The 20,956-nt window shown below is 37.5% G+C and overlaps 2 protein-coding genes across 3 annotated transcripts in view; both read left to right on the forward strand.

Annotated features, from left to right (window-relative positions):
• frem1 (FRAS1 related extracellular matrix 1) overlaps nt 1-2,317 on the forward strand; it is a 74,833-nt gene extending 72,516 nt beyond the window's left edge. For both annotated transcript variants that reach the window (XM_002939090.5, XM_031890521.1), the window contains exons 35-37: nt 791-906; nt 1,480-1,565; nt 1,951-2,317. In XM_002939090.5, the coding sequence (XP_002939136.2) occupies nt 791-906; nt 1,480-1,565; nt 1,951-2,150 (402 nt within the window). In that variant the 3' untranslated portion in view covers nt 2,151-2,317. The remainder of the gene's footprint in view (nt 1-790; nt 907-1,479; nt 1,566-1,950) is intronic.
• A 10,751-nt stretch (nt 2,318-13,068) lies between these two features.
• Nucleotides 13,069-16,764, forward strand: cer1 (cerberus 1, DAN family BMP antagonist). Its single transcript, NM_203515.1, is given in 2 exon segments — nt 13,069-13,662; nt 16,071-16,764. Coding segments are annotated over 2 exon segments (831 nt in total). The 5' UTR covers nt 13,069-13,116; the 3' UTR covers nt 16,356-16,764.
• The last annotated feature ends 4,192 nt before the right edge of the window (nt 16,765-20,956 follow it).

A 20,956-nucleotide genomic window follows, 5' to 3' on the forward strand; every position in this document is an offset into this window, starting at 1 on the left:
AGGTGCAGTGTTTGCTACAGTTCTAGTAGCCCGATCAACAAGGAATCTGTTTGTTATGAGTTATTAGTTCTATAAAAAACTTTGCAATATTACCCCCACTGCATGAACAGGACACTCCTGCTTTACACAATACTGACTTGGAAATATGGAAAATAACTCTTATTTTAATACCAAGGGACAGCAGTTTTACTAGGGACATGACAACTACCCTTTAATGCAAATATATGTTTCTAGCTCTGTCCTAAGCTCCATTGGAGAGCTAGATATTACACATCACATTACACTACAATATTACAACCAAAAGTCTCTTAACTTGATTAAGTGTAAGTGAAATAAACAGATGCAAATAAATTAATAAATAAATGATGCCATTCCTCTGGCTGCCTGGAAATGTATTGAGTTAGCTTAGGCCCCAGTCAAGCCTTAGGGAAGACAGTCATATTTGAATATTCAGTGAATTTCAATTGCAACTAAGCCAGTAAAATAAATTGTGTTATTTTAATCCTTCATTATGGAATAGGGCAACTGTGATGCTCCTCGAGTTAAGAAGCCCTTATCATATAAAACAGAGACCCTACAGGGGAAACGGCACATCAGCTTTGTGCCATAGAGGGGACAATGATAACAGAATTGGGGCAGGGCTTTAAATGGTCACATTAGGTTCTAAGTTTGCAACAAAGTTCCCCAGCAAAATATGAGAAGCCCAGAACTGACACTGTTCAGACTGATATATATTTGTCCTCAGAGTGACATCTCTAAACTGTTTTGTTGGCAATATTTTATATTGCAGGATTCTAAAGCAGGAAAATGCCCATTTGGCTGGACTTACCATGATGGCTACTGCTATATACTGATCAATGATCAAAAGGCCACCTGGATAACAGCAGCCAGAGCATGTAGAGAACAGTAAGTATCATAGTTTATTTTAGCATGTTTGTTATTCTTGGAATGCTCTAATTTTAAAGGTACACAAACATATTTTAAGAATTAATTTCCTTTTGTATTTATCTAAATGAAATAATAAGAGATTATACGCATGTTCTTTTGCAGATATTTTATTTTATTCTGTCATCTGCTTACAAATTATACCTTGACTGTATGCCTTGTATGTCTCCTGTAATTTGGCTCAGAAAAAATAAGGACCTGCCTTAAATTTGTATTCCCATAAATTTGTATTATGGTTAGTGCATTCCATAAGGTGCAACCGAATATTGTGTGTGACATTTAGGTGCAGAGTATAAATAAGTACCAATGGGAATACCTGTTTGCACTTTGCACTGCACCTTGTGACGTAGTAGGTCCCCAGGAACTATTTTATTATACTGTATGTATTTTATCATATGCTCAAGTTTTTTTTTTAAGGAATATTAAACTTAACAGGTTTTACAAAAATGTTTGCTATGTTTTTAAAGGGAAATATATTTTTTCCAACACAGGGTACAACAATATGTTCAATTGTGTTCTTTTGCATTTATATAGGCATTTTGCTACTCTGGTGGATGTATTCAGCAAGGAACAAATGGAATGGCTTTGGAATTTCAGTGGCAGAAAATCCTTTTGGATAGGTGACTACTTATATTATTATTGAACCTTACAGAATCTATAAGTGGACTAATGAAGAAGTATTAAAAAGGTAAAGGGAGCAATAAGGAGTAATTTGCCAACATCAGTGCACTAACCCCCCCCCAACTGGAAATAACTATCAGACTGGTTACTGTTCAAATGCAATTTAGCAATGCTGTAAGTAAATAAATACTGCAAAGAATCACCAAAATAATTGTACAGTAATGTTAGGGTCAAACTGAAATGAAGAAAAATGAAGAAAAATGAAAATAAAAAAAACAAAGCCTACTTTATAAGTAAATGGATGTCTAAGAGATGCTTTTAATGCCTGTTGGTTGCAGCAATGCATGTTTCTTTTGAATTTAAAATGCCTTATTTTTTTTCAAGGCCTCAATGATAGAGTACGTAATGGAAACTGGGAGTGGAGCAAAGGGGAAATGGTCACCTTCACCAATTGGAAAAGAGGCTCTCCTCGATCTTCACACAAAGGGAAGAATTGCGTTTTGGCACAAAAGAGAGGCAAATGGCAGGCTAAAGACTGCAAAAAAGGCAAAGGCCATTACTATATATGTTCAAAAAAGTTGTAGCGCACGATGTACATTTTACTTGGCTATTTATTGTTTTAAAAAAATTGAGATAAAGGGAAGGCATCAACAAATGTGTGAAATATAGGAAAGATTCTGTCTTCTTTCTTTCTGGTAATAATAGCAATATTTTATTTTTTTTAGGCATTACCTTAAAGTGGACCTGTCACCCAGACATAAAAAGCTGTATAATAAAAGTCCTTTTCAAATTAAACATGAAACCCAAAATAAATTTTTTATTACCACATCCATACCCATTATAAAAGCATTTTAAAATCTCCGCTGTCAATCATATAATGCCTGCCACACCTCTATGCCTTAGGCATAGAAGTGGGGCAGACAGTTACTTTCACTTTCAATTCAGAACTTATTAGATGTTGCTGCACTGCTCACATTCCCCCCTACCTCCTCACCATCTAATTGTGTAACCAGTGCATGGACATGGGTATCAGGTCCCCCCATACTGGCACAGAAACAAGATTTTGGCAGGATGCAGTGCCTGCTTTGATAACAGTGTCCACAAAATGGCACCTGCCTGCTTGCTACAATTGTGAATTCCAAGGCTGAAGAAAATAAGATTAAAATAATTTATATAGTGTAAGTAAAGTTTATTTTGCTTGCCAAACACAATAGAAAACAATTTGAAATTATGTCTTAAGGTGACAGGTCCGCTTTAATATAAGTTTAAAAGGGCAACTATAAAGAAGGTAGACTGGCTGTACAAATATTAAAGCTAAGATAGGTGCTTAAGTGCAGTTGCCAATAACAACCAACCAGATCTTCGCTTTCAATTTCTAGTACACTGTTCAAGCTTAGAAAATCTATATCTGTACTATTTAGAACCTTTTGGGTTAATATAATGAAAAGTTAATATAATAAGTTTGCTTGCATCAAGTAACCCATACCAACCAATCAGAAGTGTCTTTTCCAACAGATAACCAGTAAATGCTACCTACTGATTGGTTGTTGTGGGTTACTTGACAAGTAGTGACCTTAAGTCCATTTATTACATTACTCCCATTGCTTGTAAATAAACCTTTATAAATTCGACATCTTCTTGCTGGTCGAAATACTGTTTACCTGTTACCAACAAGGTTTAACTGTTTTTTAATTTCTTTACATTGGACTTATTATTGCATTTGCAAAACCTTAAATGATTGCCATGTGGAACTATTTAGGTTGAGGAAAATGCCTAAATATGTTTACAGTATTTGCTTCTTTTCTTGAGCCTGATAATCTTTGTATACCAATATTAATGTCTGAAAACAGAATGCTCCTGTAGAAAATATGTGGATTTATTAGGCAAAACATTTCAACTGAATTATATAAGATTCTTCACAAAACTTGGTTACAGTGTACATTTTACACCTCTTTTTTTACTTAAATGTATAGTAAACTAAAAGGTTGAACTCAATGGATATGTATCTTATCATCCTTAAATACTATGTTACTATGTTTATATATAATGAAGGCTTCTAAACATAAAGGATCACTATCACCAGACAGTGACTTCTGCAATATTTAGTCAAGGCTTCAAAAAAGTGAATTTCCTGTGATTTATCACATTGGATTTTCATAGAATGCCAGCAGTCTTACTTCTCTGCAAAACAACAGCACAACTATCTTTTGGTATCAGTTTTGTCAATAAAAATTTCTTCTGGAGAGGTTTGGTGACAAAATTCATTTGCATTATCAGTTTCCTATAATAATCAGTGTGCACTATAATAACTTTCAATTGGATTTTCAAATAATGTTTGATCTTATGTGCCATTATCACTCCAGATTTGTACTCATAATAATTGGAAGTTATTAGTAAAAATTCCTTTCTCTCCCCATAACTTTCAGATACACTTAAGGGGGGCCCGATTTTAGCTGCCGATATCGGTCCTTTAGACCGATACAGAAGCTTATCATATGGCCTGAAATCGTCCGGATCACGATCGGGCAGGGTTGATTTTTCCATCAGATCAGGGACTGCATAGGTTCATTGATGCAGTGCCTGAACCGACAGTACCTGCCACTTTAATGCGATTGTTTGGCAATAGGGCCAAATGACTAAATTAGTCCGATATCGCCCGCCCGTAGGTGGGCATATTGGGAGAAGATCTGCTCGCTTGGTGACCTCGCCATGGGTAATGTATGGCCAGCTTTAGGCCACTGCTGTTACCTTTAGTTCTGTTATAACAGTATCTATAAACGTTGTCATGAAGAGGCTGCTGTTTTATAGACAGAAGGAAGTAGAGCAAAGAAGTAACTACGAAATAGGCCTTTGCATGCAAGAAGAATCTTAAAACAGTAAAACATACTTTTTCATTTAAAAGAAATTTAAGAACCTTCTTGTATCAATGCTTTAGATGTGCATTCTTTTTTAATAACTGAAAACTGCATTTTAAAGGAACTTGCGTAGTTTGAGGAGACATTTGGTCTCAAACACATAATTGGAACAGTATAAATGAGTTGCTAGTTCAGGCAGTCTGTGCTGGCCAGGCATTGACTCATTTATGATATGTCTAGATGGTTTTTTTTTGCAAGCCTTGTGGTTCTACCTTTTAGTTTCTATTTATACAAGTGGAAGTCCAGTCACTGACATATTTATCACTGGTGTGTGACTTGCACTTTATTAAATTGGGAGGAATACGTATAACCCTGCAAGGTGTGGGTTATAACTCTCACCTTCTTGGCACTCTGTATCTATAAAGCCTGATGCTTTGATAGGTTCAGCTGGGATTAAAACAGTGTTTTCAATACTCTCCAAGAACATGGAAAATTAGACTTTGAAAAAGTGAAACTGTTTTCCTCACTATAATATGTGATTTATAACAGTAAAAAGAACATTTAATCATAGTTTTATTCAAACCAAGTGTTCTATTTAACTAATAAGTATTCTATTTTACTATAATAATGAGCACTGTTCTTTAAGTAATGTATCACTGAATTATTTCTGTTTTTAGTTGTTGAATTGAAATTGAAATTAAACTAACTGCAGAACCACAATATTTTCATACTGACAAAATAATTTGTGTATGTGACAGTATCCTAAGGAACTAATATTTGATTGTATTAAAACAAATATAAGGCACAACATGCTTTAGAGTCATTTATTTTGTCTTTTACCCTTAGTGAGCCATACCTATGGATTCATTTTAGAAAGCAACCATATCTAGACAGTTTAAACAAAAACGTTTGGCATGGTGGTTAATTAGTGTAATTCAAGGAATGGCAGTGGTGCTACACCACATTTTCTTCAATCCACAAAGAAACTGCATCACAGGAATTGCAGGAATCAATCAACATGTAATGTAACATGCTCTGTATCAGACATCAACAATGCTTTTTCCACTCCTTGAGACCTGATAAATTAACAGCCCTTTAGGGTAGAGTACTGCAATGGGTGAGATATTTGGTGGGTTGCAGTTAGGAATTACAGAATGCTGGTATTGGTGTGGGTCTCAATGTTGAATTTTCTGTTTCACTTGCTACATCTCCCTGGCCTTAGATGACCAGCTTTATGATGATATTTCTTGAGGTCTTTTTGGTTTGTCCAGCTGGTAAGGTTGCAGATAAAGCAGTACAGGCTTAAAGCATCGATCAATTCCAGTAGGATTTCCATTAACCCCTGTACTCCATTCAGTAAATCCACATGACCCCGCCAATACCCTTGCTTGCCTTTTGCTTTCACCAATAATGAAATATTTTTGATCAAGGAAAGGGCAATTTCCTAAATCAATACTTGTTGCATTTCAGTCACATCATACTGTGTCAGTGACAGTATACTGTAAAAATCTTACACACACTATATCCACATCTGCTTTTTTTAATATCTTATTGAAGCTCAGCAGAGACTGTTCCACATTTTTAAGTAAAACAATAGTTAATGCACTATTTTGCTTTAAAATAACTGATGTTCAAAAACAATTGTTTGGAATGTAGCAGGAAATTTAGTGCCAATTTCATGCTAAGTACACAGTAGTACTGTATTTCTTTTCAAACTTTACAAAGTTGTGTGCCAAAGTCATAGCAGTTTCCATGCCATTATTTAGCTTCTTTTCAGCATCTGCTGTCAGTGAGAGACATTCTTGTAATCTCAAGCAAAGCTGGCAATGATATACCTTGTTTATATCAGCATGCTGTCAGAACATGCATACTATTGATAGTGCATACATATTGCTGTTCTGTCATAGAAACTGCTGTAGGAGAGGCCACATCTACTGCTGGAAAACCAAGGAAGGAAGGACATACTGTGCAGTACAATTAGCGTGCCCTTTTCTTCACATTATGATGCTTATTGTTAAGTGTGTTTCAAAAGATTCCTATTATTAAATCTGTAAAGATAGCTTTTGCTATGTTTTAGAATAATTTTTCATGTACAGATGCATTGGATCTAGGAAATGGCCAAACACCAGCACTTTTTTTGCAAGATTTCTATTTGGCCACATCCTCAATGTTCTGCTGGTCTAAATTCAAGTCACTTTGAAGCCTTTGGCACCTAAATAAGATTATTTTGTTCATAGACATCTTTGTTCAACACAGTTTTAGCAGTTTTCCTTAAATGTGAATATGCAAATTGGAGTTAAGATCTGTTTAGCTATTAGTTATTATTTTGTTCAATATTGGCAGCTTCAAAATATTATGGATCAGATCCACCTCTAATTTCATGTTATTCATAACAACAGTACACAAGAGTTTTCTTTCTGTTATTCTTGCCAATGCTATATCTAATATTTGTGCAACTTAGAATCATAAAAGCATGCAGGCAGGTACATTAACTGTGCACTTGAAATAAAGGTTACTAAATATATGCAAATATTTATTGCATCAGTCCTAATAAAAGCTGTTTTCTATACATCAACATGTGACAATATAAGGCTGTTTATCAAATTGCAGTAGTACATGGCAACTAGACTCTAAAACTAGCACAATTAGCATCAGCATGTTATAATGAGGGTTTAGTTCTCCTTTAAAGATACTTGCATCTAAAGCCACTCCTTGCCCTTCTGTATAGTTGTGTTTGGTCCTGCTACATTTGCCCACAAATTCTGTGCAAGTGCAACTATCTCCTGACCCAGGTTCTTGCTCCTAATAAGGTAATAGTGTGAGAATAGCAAAATCTACAGCAGAGAATGGGCTATAACCCCCATTTTCTACCAGAATTTCTCACTTTACAGACCCCTATAAGTGGCAACTATCCTGCTAAAATACACTCAACATATGAGAATATTTAGAAGTATCGTCATTTTATGGTACAGACTATAAGCAAACTTTGGAAGAAGAAAAGCCTAATTCACTAGGGGTGCCAATATATTAACCCCCCCCCCACCCCAGTGGATACAACCAAAAAAAAGGGATCCCCTAAAGCAGCGGTTCTCAACCTGTGGGTTGTGACCCCTTTGTGGGTCATGCGACCCTTTCACAGGGGTCGCCTAAAACCATTGGAAAACACATAGGGGCTGATTTACTAAGACACGAATTCGAATCCGAATTGGAAAAATTCCGATTGGAAAACGAACATTTTGCGTCTTTTTCGTATTTTTTTCGGCGCCGTTATGACTTTTCGGAAATTGTCGCGACTTTTTCGTTACCAATACGATTTTCGCGAAAAAACGCAAATTTTTCGTAGCCATTACGATTCGCTCGTATCTTGTTGCGACTTTTTCGTATTGAGCGCTCGTAAGCGGCGGCCGAAACTTTCAGACTTAGCATGATTTTGGAAGCCTCCCATAGGACTCAATGGCACCCTGCAGCTCCAACCTGGCCCAAGAAAAGTCACCATACTGAAGCTTGAATGAATCCGAACGCTACGAAAAAATCGCAACATTTGCGCAACTTTCGGAATGGCTACGAAAAAGGCGCGACTTTTCGCGCAAGTTTTAACGCTACAAAAAAATCACCAGATTTTGCGCAACATTCGGATGGCAACGAAAAAGTCGCGATAATTTTCCGAAAAAAACGCCAAATACCGATCATTACGAAAAAAACGCAATCGGACGCATTCGGCCGGTTCGTGAGTAAGTAAATGGGCCCCATAGTATTTCCAATGGTCTTAGGAATAATTTTATGGTTGGGGGTCACCAGAGCATGAGGAACTGTATAAAAGGGTTGCGGCATTAGGAAGGTTGAGAACCACTGCGCCTTAAGTTATTTAATAGAAGGAAGCGATAGCAAAGTAAGAGTAAAATATATATTTAGTTCTTACCATTTCTATTATTGTAAGAAAGCCAATGAAAACAAATAGAAGTATAACTGCCTGTGCAATTACTGCCCCTTGGTTCTGGAGGCTATATTCTGATCTCATTGTTTAAATTAAGCCATGTATACTCCCCTCTCATTCTATCAGACTTGTCTTCAGAGATTACCCACTTTAGCCCAGGTGTCAGCTCAGGGTGGTCTAGGTCAGTCATGAAAAATCAGAAAGTTATAGTATTACAGGACAATTCTTGATTTTTTTTGATGGTTTAATAAATTATCCAGCAGACTGGATAAAATTCTTCTAGTGTCCTAAGTTTGCAATGGAGTATATATATACATATGCTCAAAGGGTGGCACGCTGCAAAGTAAATGGTTCCAGCACTACAAAAAGACCAGCAACACTGAGATTTCTTGTGAAAAATCAAAACATGTATTTAAAACAGCATGAATATGGAAACAGAATATTCAGACCTTTCTCAAGGCAACCATGCCTATATATATATATATATATATATATATATATATATATATATATATATATATTATATATATATATATATATATATATAAGGTGACATATTTATTGATAAACAGAAGTGCAGATTTAGGACTGTATGGATACCAAACGTTGATTTAAAGTGCTTATTGAAGCGCCAAGCACTGTAAGTGAATAAGTAAGCAAAAGGAATATTTTGCTGATATGCAGGCATCGGGCTGTGAAATTAACGCATCAGGGAAAAATGATATTTTGCTGAACAATGTGCTGTAAAAACGCAATTAGATGATTTTACAGAAATAAAATCATCACTCTAGATTTCATAAAATATCCAGGGTAGGTCATAGCCTAAATGTAATTTCTCACTAATGTATAATGATTCTAATTGTTCTGTGTAGCTTTTCATATATAAACCCACCACTGGACCTTCTACAGCTGAAACCTTGACAAGCTGCAACTCTCAGCGTCCACATCCAAATGTCCTAAATCCAAGGAGGTTAATTTCATATTTCAGCTATGCTCAAATCTCCATTTCAGTTACCACCTATCCCACCAAAACGAGAAAAAAATAAACAAAATGTTATGGCCTAAACTATAGGCAAAGCCTGTTTAAGTGGGTCAAAAGTATTGGATGTGGGGCCCAGCCTAATAGCCATTAAGGTCCATTTTTAAGGTGCAAGCTTTTTGGATATTCCTAGGCACTAAGCCTGAATGTCAGTTAAGCCAAAATGTACAAGCTCATTCACTTGCCTAGATAGTCTTGGAACTATAGCTGAAAATGTTCTCTAAAATCTGTAATTTTTTTAATAGGTTAGGGGGTACCCTGGCCAACCAACTGAACCTAAGTATGAATAATAATTTGATTTGGGCACATGATCAATAATGGGCACTAAAAAATCAATAAAACATTAATTAAACCCAATAGGATTGTTTTGCCTCTAGTAAGGATTAATTACATCTTAGTTAGAATCAAGTACAAAGTGCTGTTTTATTATTACAGAGAAAAAGGAAATCAGTTTTAAAAATTATTTGATTAAAATGGAGTCTATGGGAGACAGGCTTTCCGTAATTTGGAGCTTTCTGGATAATGGTTTTCTTTAAAGGTACATTAAATTGACAACTATAGGCATGGAAAAAATTACAAAATATGTATATCTTTTACTGATGATCAAGGGGCAGATTTATTGAAGTTCATATTTTTTTTTCCAATTCGCGTTTTGAAAATGAAATTGAATAATGATTAAAAACTGTGAATTTTCAATATTTATTAAGAGGAAAAAAAAATTAAAAAGCACAAATGTAAAACTTTGCCATCTAAAAGCATGTGAGGACATATAGAAGTCAATAGAAGCTGTCATAGGCTAAATTTAAAATATTTATTTACTTTGAGCTTTTTAATTTTTTTCAGGTCAAAAACTCATTAAGGTGATGATAAAAATAAAAATTTAAAGTACTTGAGTTTTCTTCCCCACTGTTTATTCCATTCAAGATTTTTATATTCAGATTTTTTTAATAAGTAAGCAAAAATTTTAGTTTTTCTTTTCAAATGAGTGTTTAGTCGAAGTAGGAAATTACACAAATCTGAATTGTTATTATAATTTAGCCACTGTGGGTATTGTTTTATATAATTAATGGATGACTTTTTTTTACCTTGGCAGAAAAAGCAATATGGAAGCTCTCACAAATAACACAGGCGATAACTAGGACTGCTTTAATAAAATAACATATATCAGCTGAAAGCAGAAACAAATAGCAAGTAATTGAATGACAAAGAGTTCATTCCTATGTAATGCAAATATTTAGTTACCTATAAAGAAGAGATTTTGTCTGTTTGTTTTTGTATAAAACTTTCAAGGCAAGTTTATTGTTTTAAAGGAGGTGTGGATAAAAGCTGCAGCAAACCCCATGATGATAATTTGCATTGTAAAAAGGCTTCACCAGCAAGAGGTAAGACAAGAGATTTAAATATTCCCATGTACAATGAGAGATAGAGAGCCTGCAAATCTGTGCCCTGTGACACAATAGTAAGTGGCACTTGGTTGAGCCAAATTAGCAGGTAATAAAAATGATTCCCTTTGAAGTAAGATGCAAATAATGACAAACGTATTTAGCTCAGATCAACATGACAATAATTAGCAGTAATCATCACACTGTTTTGAAGCAAATGGCTGCCAAGCTAATTGTTGATTGAAATTTCCAATTGAATCAAGCGGTGTGTGGATTACAAATCCTGGCACTCAGCTAGCAATTATTGTCAAACTCAGACTCAGAAATAGGTGTTCCTTTGTATCTTGCTGTCAGGGTTTGGGAGGCTATAGTTAAAGCTTCAAGTCTTTTCTTCAAATTAGCTGGATATTTTAAATGTTGTCAGTTTTTTTTTCTCCCAAAAGAAACCTTTATCTAGTGAAATATTTTCTGTAACTTAATTTTAATTATTGTTGCCAGTGTCATTTAGTGAATGTTCTAAAAAGCTACTTAATGTACACTATTGTCATTGTCAATGCGGACCTGATTTTGTTGTATGCTGCTTAGGAAAAGGGGCATGCCAGTGTTAACTATTACAATTTATATCTGTAACTCTATGTTTAGAGGAAACATTTGAATTAGTGGGGGAAGACTTACTTTATTTATTTATAGGTTTCATGTTTGCTTTTGCAAAACATATTGCCATAGTTTATTCCACACAAAAAAGCCTGCATTTATCCATATCAGTAAGACATTATTGCTGGCATTAGCAAACCTTGTCCAAAACTTGTAATTGGCATAAGGTCTGGGTAAGCCTGCAAAGTACCCTGTACAGGTACTTTGGTGGTGCTCTATAAATAAATATATACATTTGAGCTATCACTATGCAGTTATCGCAACTGCTTAATCGCATGAAATTGCTCTAACTACTGTATATCCAGTGCAAGATACTAGCTGCTTTGTCCTTTGTGAAACTCAGATATAAGAGATATATACATGAAACCTAAAATAATTGCAAGTGGATGTACATGTTGCAGTTAATATATTGATATAGGTTTACACCAGAGACCCATAGATGAAGGGTGTAACTAATTGCTTTTTGTAGCCATCTGGCTAGTGCATTGGCCTGTTTGGCCTGGCTGTATAGTTATAGTTTACAGGTTAAACCAGCATAGTTCATGAGCAACTAAAATGAAAAATCCACTTGTTTTGGCAAGGTCACAAAAGACAGGCCACATTTGCTGCTTAGACCACTTTGTTTGACTAAGCCATATTTTGCCTATAGCTAAGTTATTGCAGAAATCCCACCATCCTCCTACACTATGGAAACAAATAGTAGATGTTATGGTTTTGAATAATTTATTCTATTGTTGAGTAAATCCTACATTGTGATTCATACTTCATGTGATCCACACTATAGTGTATAGCCCTGCATAACACTGCTGTATCTATATGCGTCTTATTTTAACATTTGGACAGGCCAGGAAAAAAAAGGTTGCAAATCTCTGCCCTCTTTGTCTAAATACACATATTCCAGCCATTACCTAAACAACAAGAACAACGCTGGATATACAAATTAGAAAAATCTAGTTGTTTGATACTAAAACCAATGGCAACCTGAATCATGCCTGTGTGAGTTGACTGAAGTTCTTGAAGGTGGGATTTGTAGCTGTTCTTTGTAGATGATCTGTCACTAGAAGTCTAATATTTAAAAATATATTCTCAGAACTGTTTGTGTGGTCTGGCAAGAGAAACAGCAGCACAAATAAAAAAAAAAAAACATTAAGAACCAAAACTCTTTTCCCCACAACACCAGGTTTGAGAAAGTACAAGCAACAGGAAACTTATTTTACCAGAAGGAAAGTTTTCAGCATGTGTTTTGTTTTATTTAGGCTTTAACAGTAAGTACAGTACTGCCTAAGGTGGGGGGGGGGGGGCTTTTTTAGAATATACATTTAACACACATTCATTTATACACATTTTGCATGGCAGTGGTTTTGCATACTTACATATATCATGAAAGGATGTGGTTAATGTGACAGTACACTCAGGTTTTAACACTTATTTCAAAAGGATAACACAATCAGGCCTGGACAGAAATCACCACTGATCTTTTTTTCACACATTTACATCAAGGTACAGCTAATGGATTTAATTATATTGAATTATTCTATCATAATTAGAACAAATAATCTACTTTTTGTCCTCCCATAAGTACTGCAGTTGACAAAGAAATGCAAGGGTTGTTTTTCCTCTTAAACACCAGCACAGCACTGGAAGGGCAAGTTGCTCAGAATCATTGCAAGGTCGGGATATTATACAATGTTACTCTGTGTACTTAAGATCTACATTATTTTCTGCCTTGTGAATGATGGAGCAGGAAAACGCTCAGAAGTACGAGGAAGGACAAAAACATATTCACATAACAGCAGAGGTTACTTCAGAAAAGAAAGGGGAATGGGAAAAAACAAGATACTGTTGGTGAATACTAAAGGTTTTGATCAACCCCACATTGGGCAAGGTAGTTTTGGTTTAGTAGCTGAACTTTTTGATTCCACCAGGACAGATACAAGTAGAAAAGAGCCAGACATTAACAAAGTCAAGCTTTTCTCAACAGCTGCCCACGCAAACAAAAGTTCAAGGAATATAGGCATTTTTAGGAGAAAAGCTTTCAATGGTTCTAGAAGGAATATTTTTTCTCGCCAACCATTTAATAAAAGAAATACCGATGTTACTGAAAAGCCTGGTGCCAAGATGTTCTGGAACAATTTTTTGGTGAAAATGAATGGAGCTCCACAGAATACAAGCCATGGCGGTAAACCACAGGAGATAATGAAGGAAGCTTGCAAGACCTTGCCCTTTACTCAAGTAAGAATATTTCTATTTTTGACTAAAATTACAGTTTGACTACCCATGAAATGGAGGTATGTTCATTGTCCTTAGCAAATATACCAGTGTGAATGGGAAAGCATGTTCAATATAGATTTATATATTTGTCACTCTGTGTTTCCAGAGAGTGACAAGAATAAAGTGAATAATGTACCTCCTATTGTAAAATACAAGGATATTTTAAGTCACCAAATAGTTTCATGACCATGTAAAGGCACAAGGCCAAAGGCCGAGTGATTTTATACAGGTCGTGGAACTCCAAGGTCACTTCTAATATCCTTATATTTTACGACAGGAGGTACATTATTACAGAAACTACATCACCAAGCACTGATTATAACTGATGACATTACTAAACTAAATTATTTATATGGTGAATTTTATACCCCCTATTGTAAATATAGTATAAGTCCTTGTGGAGTGATTTTATACAGGTCATGTGCAATGTTAGTTCTAATATCCTCATATTTACAAAAGAGGGTACATTATTTATTATAATACAAGTTGTAGGGAGTCATATAGCACGACTAAGCACCAATTATAACTGCTGATACCACCAAGCACCATTTATAAGGATATAATTTACAAGATATTCATGGCTCTTGTATATTAAAAATGTATATAACATACAAGAGCCATGAATATCCTGTACATTATATTCTTATAAATGTTGCTTAGTGATACCATCAGTTGTAATCGATGCTTGGTCATTTCTGTCAAATTACTCACTGAAATGTATGTATAATAATAAATCATGTACCTTATATTCTAAAATATGAGGATCTGTATGTGGGTTATGTAATAAAAATCACTAAGTTTGCCTAGGAGCAGTAACCCATAGCAACCAATCAACAGGTAGCATTTACTAGTCACCTATTTAAAATGTTTTGCTCATCACTTATTCTGTATATTTGGGGGAATTTCCTGATTTGTATGTGACATTTTTGGTATACAATAGCAGTTCTGTCTTGCTACGGATGGGATTTAAAGGATAAGAACAATGTCGTTACAAGACACAGGACAGGTTCAATTAGACTTTACCTGAAGACTAATTTACACTTAGGGGCTGATTTACTTACCCACGAACGGGTCGAATGGAGTCCGATTGCGTTTTTTTCGTAATGATCGGTATTTTGCGATTTTTTCGTATGTTTTGCGATTTTTTCGGATTCTTTACGAATTTTTCGTTACCAATACGATTTTTGCGTAAAAACGCGAGTTTTCGTATCCATTACGAAAGTTGCGTAAAAAGTTGCGCATTTTTCGTAGCGTTAAAACTTACGCGAAAAGTTGCGCATTTTTCGTAGCGTTAAGTTTTAACGCTACGAAAAATGCGCAACTTTACGCGTAAGTTTTAACGCTACGAAAAATGCGCAACTTTTTACGCAACTTTCGTAATGGATACGAAAAACTCGCGTTTTTACGCAAAAATCGTATTGGTAACGAAAAATTCGTAAAGAATCCGAAAAAATCGCAAAACATACGAAAAAGTCGCAAAATGTTCGTTTTCAAGTCGGAACTTTTCCAATTCGGGTCGGATTCGTGGGTTAGTAAATCAGCCCCTTACTGTATTCCAGCCAGCAGATGTTTTAGTTTAGCAGTGTCAGAATTGCTGGGCTACAGCTCTTGGCATGTTTTTAACTCTTGAAATTATGCTAGGAGTACAGTTAAATGTGGGCTTATACCACTTTTAATGCCGGCCCTTAAAGCTACAGTCTATAATTACTTTTTTGTTATTTTTGTCCCAGTCCATTTTGTGCATGCTTACCTATGTATATAGTGTTTGTGCTTGGTAATGTTTTTTGTAGAGAGAGCATTGTGCTTGTGTAAATATATTTAACTGAGACAAAGACATTTGTTTTAGTCACCTAGGTAACATATTCATACACATTATAGGATTATCTTATAAACATCTCTTTTATTGTCTGTTATTTTAAAGTTGTATTGGTTAAAAATAACACAAGCCTTTGCTGGCTGCCACTCCACTGACTCAGAGCACAGAAAAAGGAACAGACTGTGGGAGACGTTACCATTATATTATGTAAGATGCTGGGTACTTTACTTATTCATCAGCAAACCAAGAGGAAATGAATGTTCCCTCATTAATTTCCACTATCCTACTGAAACACAGCACACACCAAAGCATGCTAAACAGTTACAATTTGCTTGAGAACAGGACTTTGTAGAATTCTTGCAGTTGATTCCCTGCAATCACTTTATTCTGGAAGACAGTTTATTAAGAAGTTGTTCCATTTCCAGTACCAATTTGTATAGCTCATGCTGCCTAAGGACAAAAACTGACTTTTGTGATGACAAGGGCTGTCAAGATAGTTCCTATTTTCTCTCCTGTGTATATAATAACAAAGTGCTTCATTTTATTTTCACAGAACATTGTGCATGAAAACTGTGACAGGATGGTGATACAGAACAATCTGTGCTTTGGTAAATGTATCTCTCTCCATGTTCCAAATCAGCAAGATCGCCGAAATACATGTGCACACTGCTTGCCATCCAAATTTACTCTGAACCACCTGGCACTGAATTGTACCGGATCTAACAATGTGGTGAAGGTTGTCATGATGGTAGAGGAATGTGCATGTGAAGCTCATAAGAACAACTATCACCAAACTGCACAATTCAACATGGATGCATCTACCACCCTGCACAATTAAAAGGACCGACATATGTAAATGCCATTTTGTATATTTTTCACATACAACTAAGAAAAAGCATTACATTGCCCCCTGTTTCATATGTCTACAAGGAAAAAGAATTCCACCAATAATAATTACCAAGAAGCGATTTGTATAACTTTCAAGGTACCAGTCTCCTCTGGAGTTATTGTGTATAAATTCATAAAATCCTGATTCTACAAACAATTTTCAGGCAACCCAGACAAAATCTTTTTGACTTTTTAACAAAATGAATACCCAAATATGTGTTAAGATAATGTGGTTACGTGTAACTAAATATTCAAGATTATTAGTGTGTTTTTTGCGTGCAGATTTAATTGTATTTATTTCATTGTGACAATGAAGAGAATGTCTATTAAAAAACATTTTTATGTTTACTACACTTTTATTAATGTACAATAAATGTTATTGTTTCCTTACATTAGCAAAATGTACACTGTAATTAGAATAAATTACAAGATATACATACAAAAGTTGGAGTAGGTATACAATGGTATAAAACCGCTGAATCAGACCAGCTTGGGTCTCATGGGTTAGTGAGCAGGTACAAATAATCATAATTTTGTAACTAAAATCTCTTGCTTTTAAAAGTATATGCACATTCACAAATACTAAATACTAAATAAACAGGGGGCCAGGGAATGTGCATTGATCCATCTCCTCTTGTTTGTATGTAGGTGTAAATTTGTCCAGTGTTAAGTATAGTGTAAAAGTAAGGTAGTATAAAAAAGGAAACTATACATCCCCTTGCTCACCACAAGTACAATTAACATGGCTTGTTCCAAACACTATTTTGCCTATTGTTTTAATCAGGAAAAAAAACATTTTTTTTATTTCTTAAGCTGAACAGGGAAATTATAGCCACTGCATGTTTCCCAGTTTACTAAAAAAAATAACATAAATCATAGATTTTTCATGATAAAAAACAAGGGAACATTTTTTAGCACAAGTCCTATTCATTGAACTGATGTTGAACATGGGGGAATACTACTACTTCTAGCAGCATAACTATGTTAGACAGCCCCCCTCGAATAAAAAACTCAGGCCTCCAACCTGTCGAGACAGAGCCCTGGTCATGACCCTCCCTACATGCACTTATGCATGATCTCTTTGGGGGAGACAGGAAGTGGTGCTGTACAGCAGACCCTGCAACCAGCCCAAACCCTATTTGCGTCTAGTGTTGCCACCTTTCTAAAAAACTTTTTTTTACCAGCAAGTGGGGGGAACAAAGGCGGGGGGGGCAGTGATGTAAAAGGGGCAACATCACAGTGAAATCAAACTGCAGCACATCCTTGTTGTGAAAGAGAAAAGGTGTTTTTATTTTCAGGTCAGATAAACAGGCAACACTTTGTGCTTACTCCAGCCCCTTCTCAGGCTTGAGAATGTGTTGCAGTTTGATTTCACTGTGATGTACATCTAAAACCCTTGGCAAGGGGTTATTTGACTGCTTAGCACCCGACTGAAAAAGTTCATTGCAAGGTGGTAGAAGCACACACCAATAGAGTGATGTAAAAGGGGGGTGGGGCAGAGGGTAGGATATGGGTTACCGGCAACTACATTATGAAAGAAAAATTGCCAGCGCTTAGTTTGCCTTTAAAAATATTTTTTACAAAAAAATGAGGTGTTAGTACCACACTTTGGCCAAAATTGGTCTATTTACTTTAAGGGGCTGATTTACAAAGACATGAATTTGAATCCGAATTGGAAAAATTCCGATTGGAAAACGAACATTTTGCGACTTTTTCGTATTTTTTGCGATTTTTTCGGCGACTTTACGACTTTTCGGAAATTATCGCGACTTTTTCGTTACCAATACGATTTGCGCAAAAAAACGCGAGTTTTTCCTAGCCATTCCGAAAGTTGCGCAAAATCTGGCGATTTTTTCATAGCGTTAAAACTTGTGCGAAAAGTCGCGCCTTTTTTCATAGCGTTAACTTAAAAGGTGCGACGTTTCGCGCAAGTTTTAACGCTACCAAAAAAATCGCGATTTTGCGCAACTTTCGGAATGGCTACGAAAAACTCGCGTTTTTTTCGCGCAAATTGTATTGGTAACGAAAAAGTCGCGACAATTTTCCGAAAAAATCGCAAAATACCGATCATTACGAAAAAAACGCAATCGGACGCATTCGGCCCGTTCATGGGTTAGTAAATGTGCCCCTAAGTCTGTGATGCAATTAAAATCAAGTCCCCCAGCAAACAATGTGACTGAGTAATAAGACCCTGTTGCACCTACCCTTAGCTCAAAGGCTTTTAACCGGCAACTACATTGCCAAATTACCAGCACAGTGGCAAAAATATTTGTACCTCACCCCCTCACAGTGGCAAGGTCTGCCGCATGCTAGTTACACCACTAACTGCCTCTTACTCCATTTCAACTCAGGCTACCATATTCAACGCTAAAAATGAAAGGCATATCAGACATGGTCAGAGTATGCTTTTTGTCCTGACTGCAACTTGATTCTTCTCAGATATAAAATTCAGTTCCACAAATGCGTGAGTCTCATTATACAAGGGAATAAAAATCTGTATATGTAGGGGCTGATTTACTAAGACACGAATTCGAATCCGAATTGGAAAAATTCCGATTGGAAAACGAACATTTTGCGACTTTTCCGTATTTTTTGCGCCTTTTACGACTTTTCGGAAATTGTCGCGACTTTTTCGTTACCAATACGATTTGCGCGAAAAACGCGAGTTTTTCGTAGCCATTACGATTCGCTTGTATCTTGTTGCGACTTTTTCATATTGAGCGCTCGTAAGCGGCGGGTAAAACTTTCAGACTTAGCATGATTTTGGAAGCCTCCCATAGGACTCAATGGCACCCTGCAGCTCCAACCTGGCCCAAGGAAAGTCACCATACTGAAGCTTGAATGAATCCGAACGCTACGAAAAAATCACAACATTTTGCGCAACTTTCGGAAAGGCTACAAAAAAGGCGCGACTTTTCGCGCAAGTTTTAACGCTACGAAAAAATCGCCAGATTTTGCGCAACATTCGGAATGGCAACGAAAAAGTCGCGATCATTTTCCGAAAAGTCGCCAAATACCGATCATTACGAAAAAAACGCAATCGGACGCATTCGGCCCGTCCGTGGGTTAGTAAATGTGCCCCGTAGTCTTTTATTTCTACTATTAGTTGTAAACACCATTCTCCAGTGTACTACACCAGACTGCACTAGTCAGGGCCGCCATCAGGGGGGCACAGGGGGTACAGTCGTCCCGGGCCCGGCCGATTTTAACTTTAAAAGGGGGCCCGGCCGTGCTAAAGTTTTCTTAGTAGCTCGGGCCCCCTTTAATCAGTTCCGGGCCCTGTCATTGGTGGTCAGCGGGGGATCCTATTGGTCGCGCCCCGTGCGTTCATCACGTCAGTACGCACGGGGCGCAACCTTATAAAAGGGCCTGTGTTCTGCCGGCAGTCAGAAGGGAAGAGGTGTCGGCAGGGAAGGACCTCGCCGCCGCTGAAGATGCCGCCGCTGCCGAACTAGACGCAAGGGCTGTGCTGGCTACCAATGTACTGGGGGGGGGCCCTGCTGGCTACCAATGTACTGGGGGGGGCACTGCTGGCTACCAATGTACTGGGGGGGCACTGCTGGCTACCAATGCATTAGGGGGGCACTGCTGGCTACCAATGCATTAGGGGGGCCCTGCTGGCTACCAATGTACTGGGGGGGCACTGCTGGCTACCAATGTACTGGGGGGGCACTGCTGGCTACCAATGTACTGGGGGGGCACTGTTGGCTACCAATGTACTGGGGGGGGCCTGCTGGCTACCAATATACTGGGGGGGCCCTGCTGGCTACCAATGCATTATGGGGGCCCTGCTGGCTACCAATGTACTAGGGGGGGCCCTGCTGGCTACCAATGTACTAGGGGGGGCCCTGCTGGCTACCAATGTACTAAGGGGGGCACTGCTGGCTACCAATGTACTAGGGGGGCACTGCTGGCTACCAATGTACTAGGGGGGGCACTGCTGGCTACCAATGTACTGGGGGGGCACTGCTGGCTACCAATGTACTAGGGGGGGCACTGCTGGCTACCAATGTACTGGGGGGGGCACTGCTGGCTACCAATGTACTGGGGGGGCACTGCTGGCTACCAATGTACTAGGGGGGGCCGTGCTTGCTACCAATGTACTGGGGGGGCACTGCTGGCTACTAATGTACTGGGGGGGGGCTGTTGTCTACCATGTATTAGGGGGGCCCTGCTTGCTACCAATGTACTAGAGGGGGGCACTGCTGGCTACCACGTATTAGGGGGGCCCTGCTGGCTACCAATGTCTCATGTCTGTGAGTCCTTTGTACTGGTGGGACGGGGGCCCAGAAAATGTTGTTGTGAGGGGCCCCGTGATTTCTGATGGCGGCCCTGGCACTAGTTTTTGACGTGACGGCCTTTGGCACATTTTGCCATATAACAGACGCCGCCGTTGCCTGGCACAGTCACACCAGGCATTTGGGCACACAAGTCACTCCTCCATGTATGAGTAACATCAAGCGCAGTGACAGGTGCATTATAACTGAAGCCACCCGGGTCACCTAGGCACACCTAGGCAAGCAATCAGTGCTTATATAATGCGCGTGACGT

The sequence above is a fragment of the Xenopus tropicalis genome, chromosome 1, assembly GCF_000004195.4.
Source record: "Xenopus tropicalis strain Nigerian chromosome 1, UCB_Xtro_10.0, whole genome shotgun sequence".
NCBI classification, from domain to species: Eukaryota; Metazoa; Chordata; class Amphibia; order Anura; family Pipidae; genus Xenopus; species Xenopus tropicalis.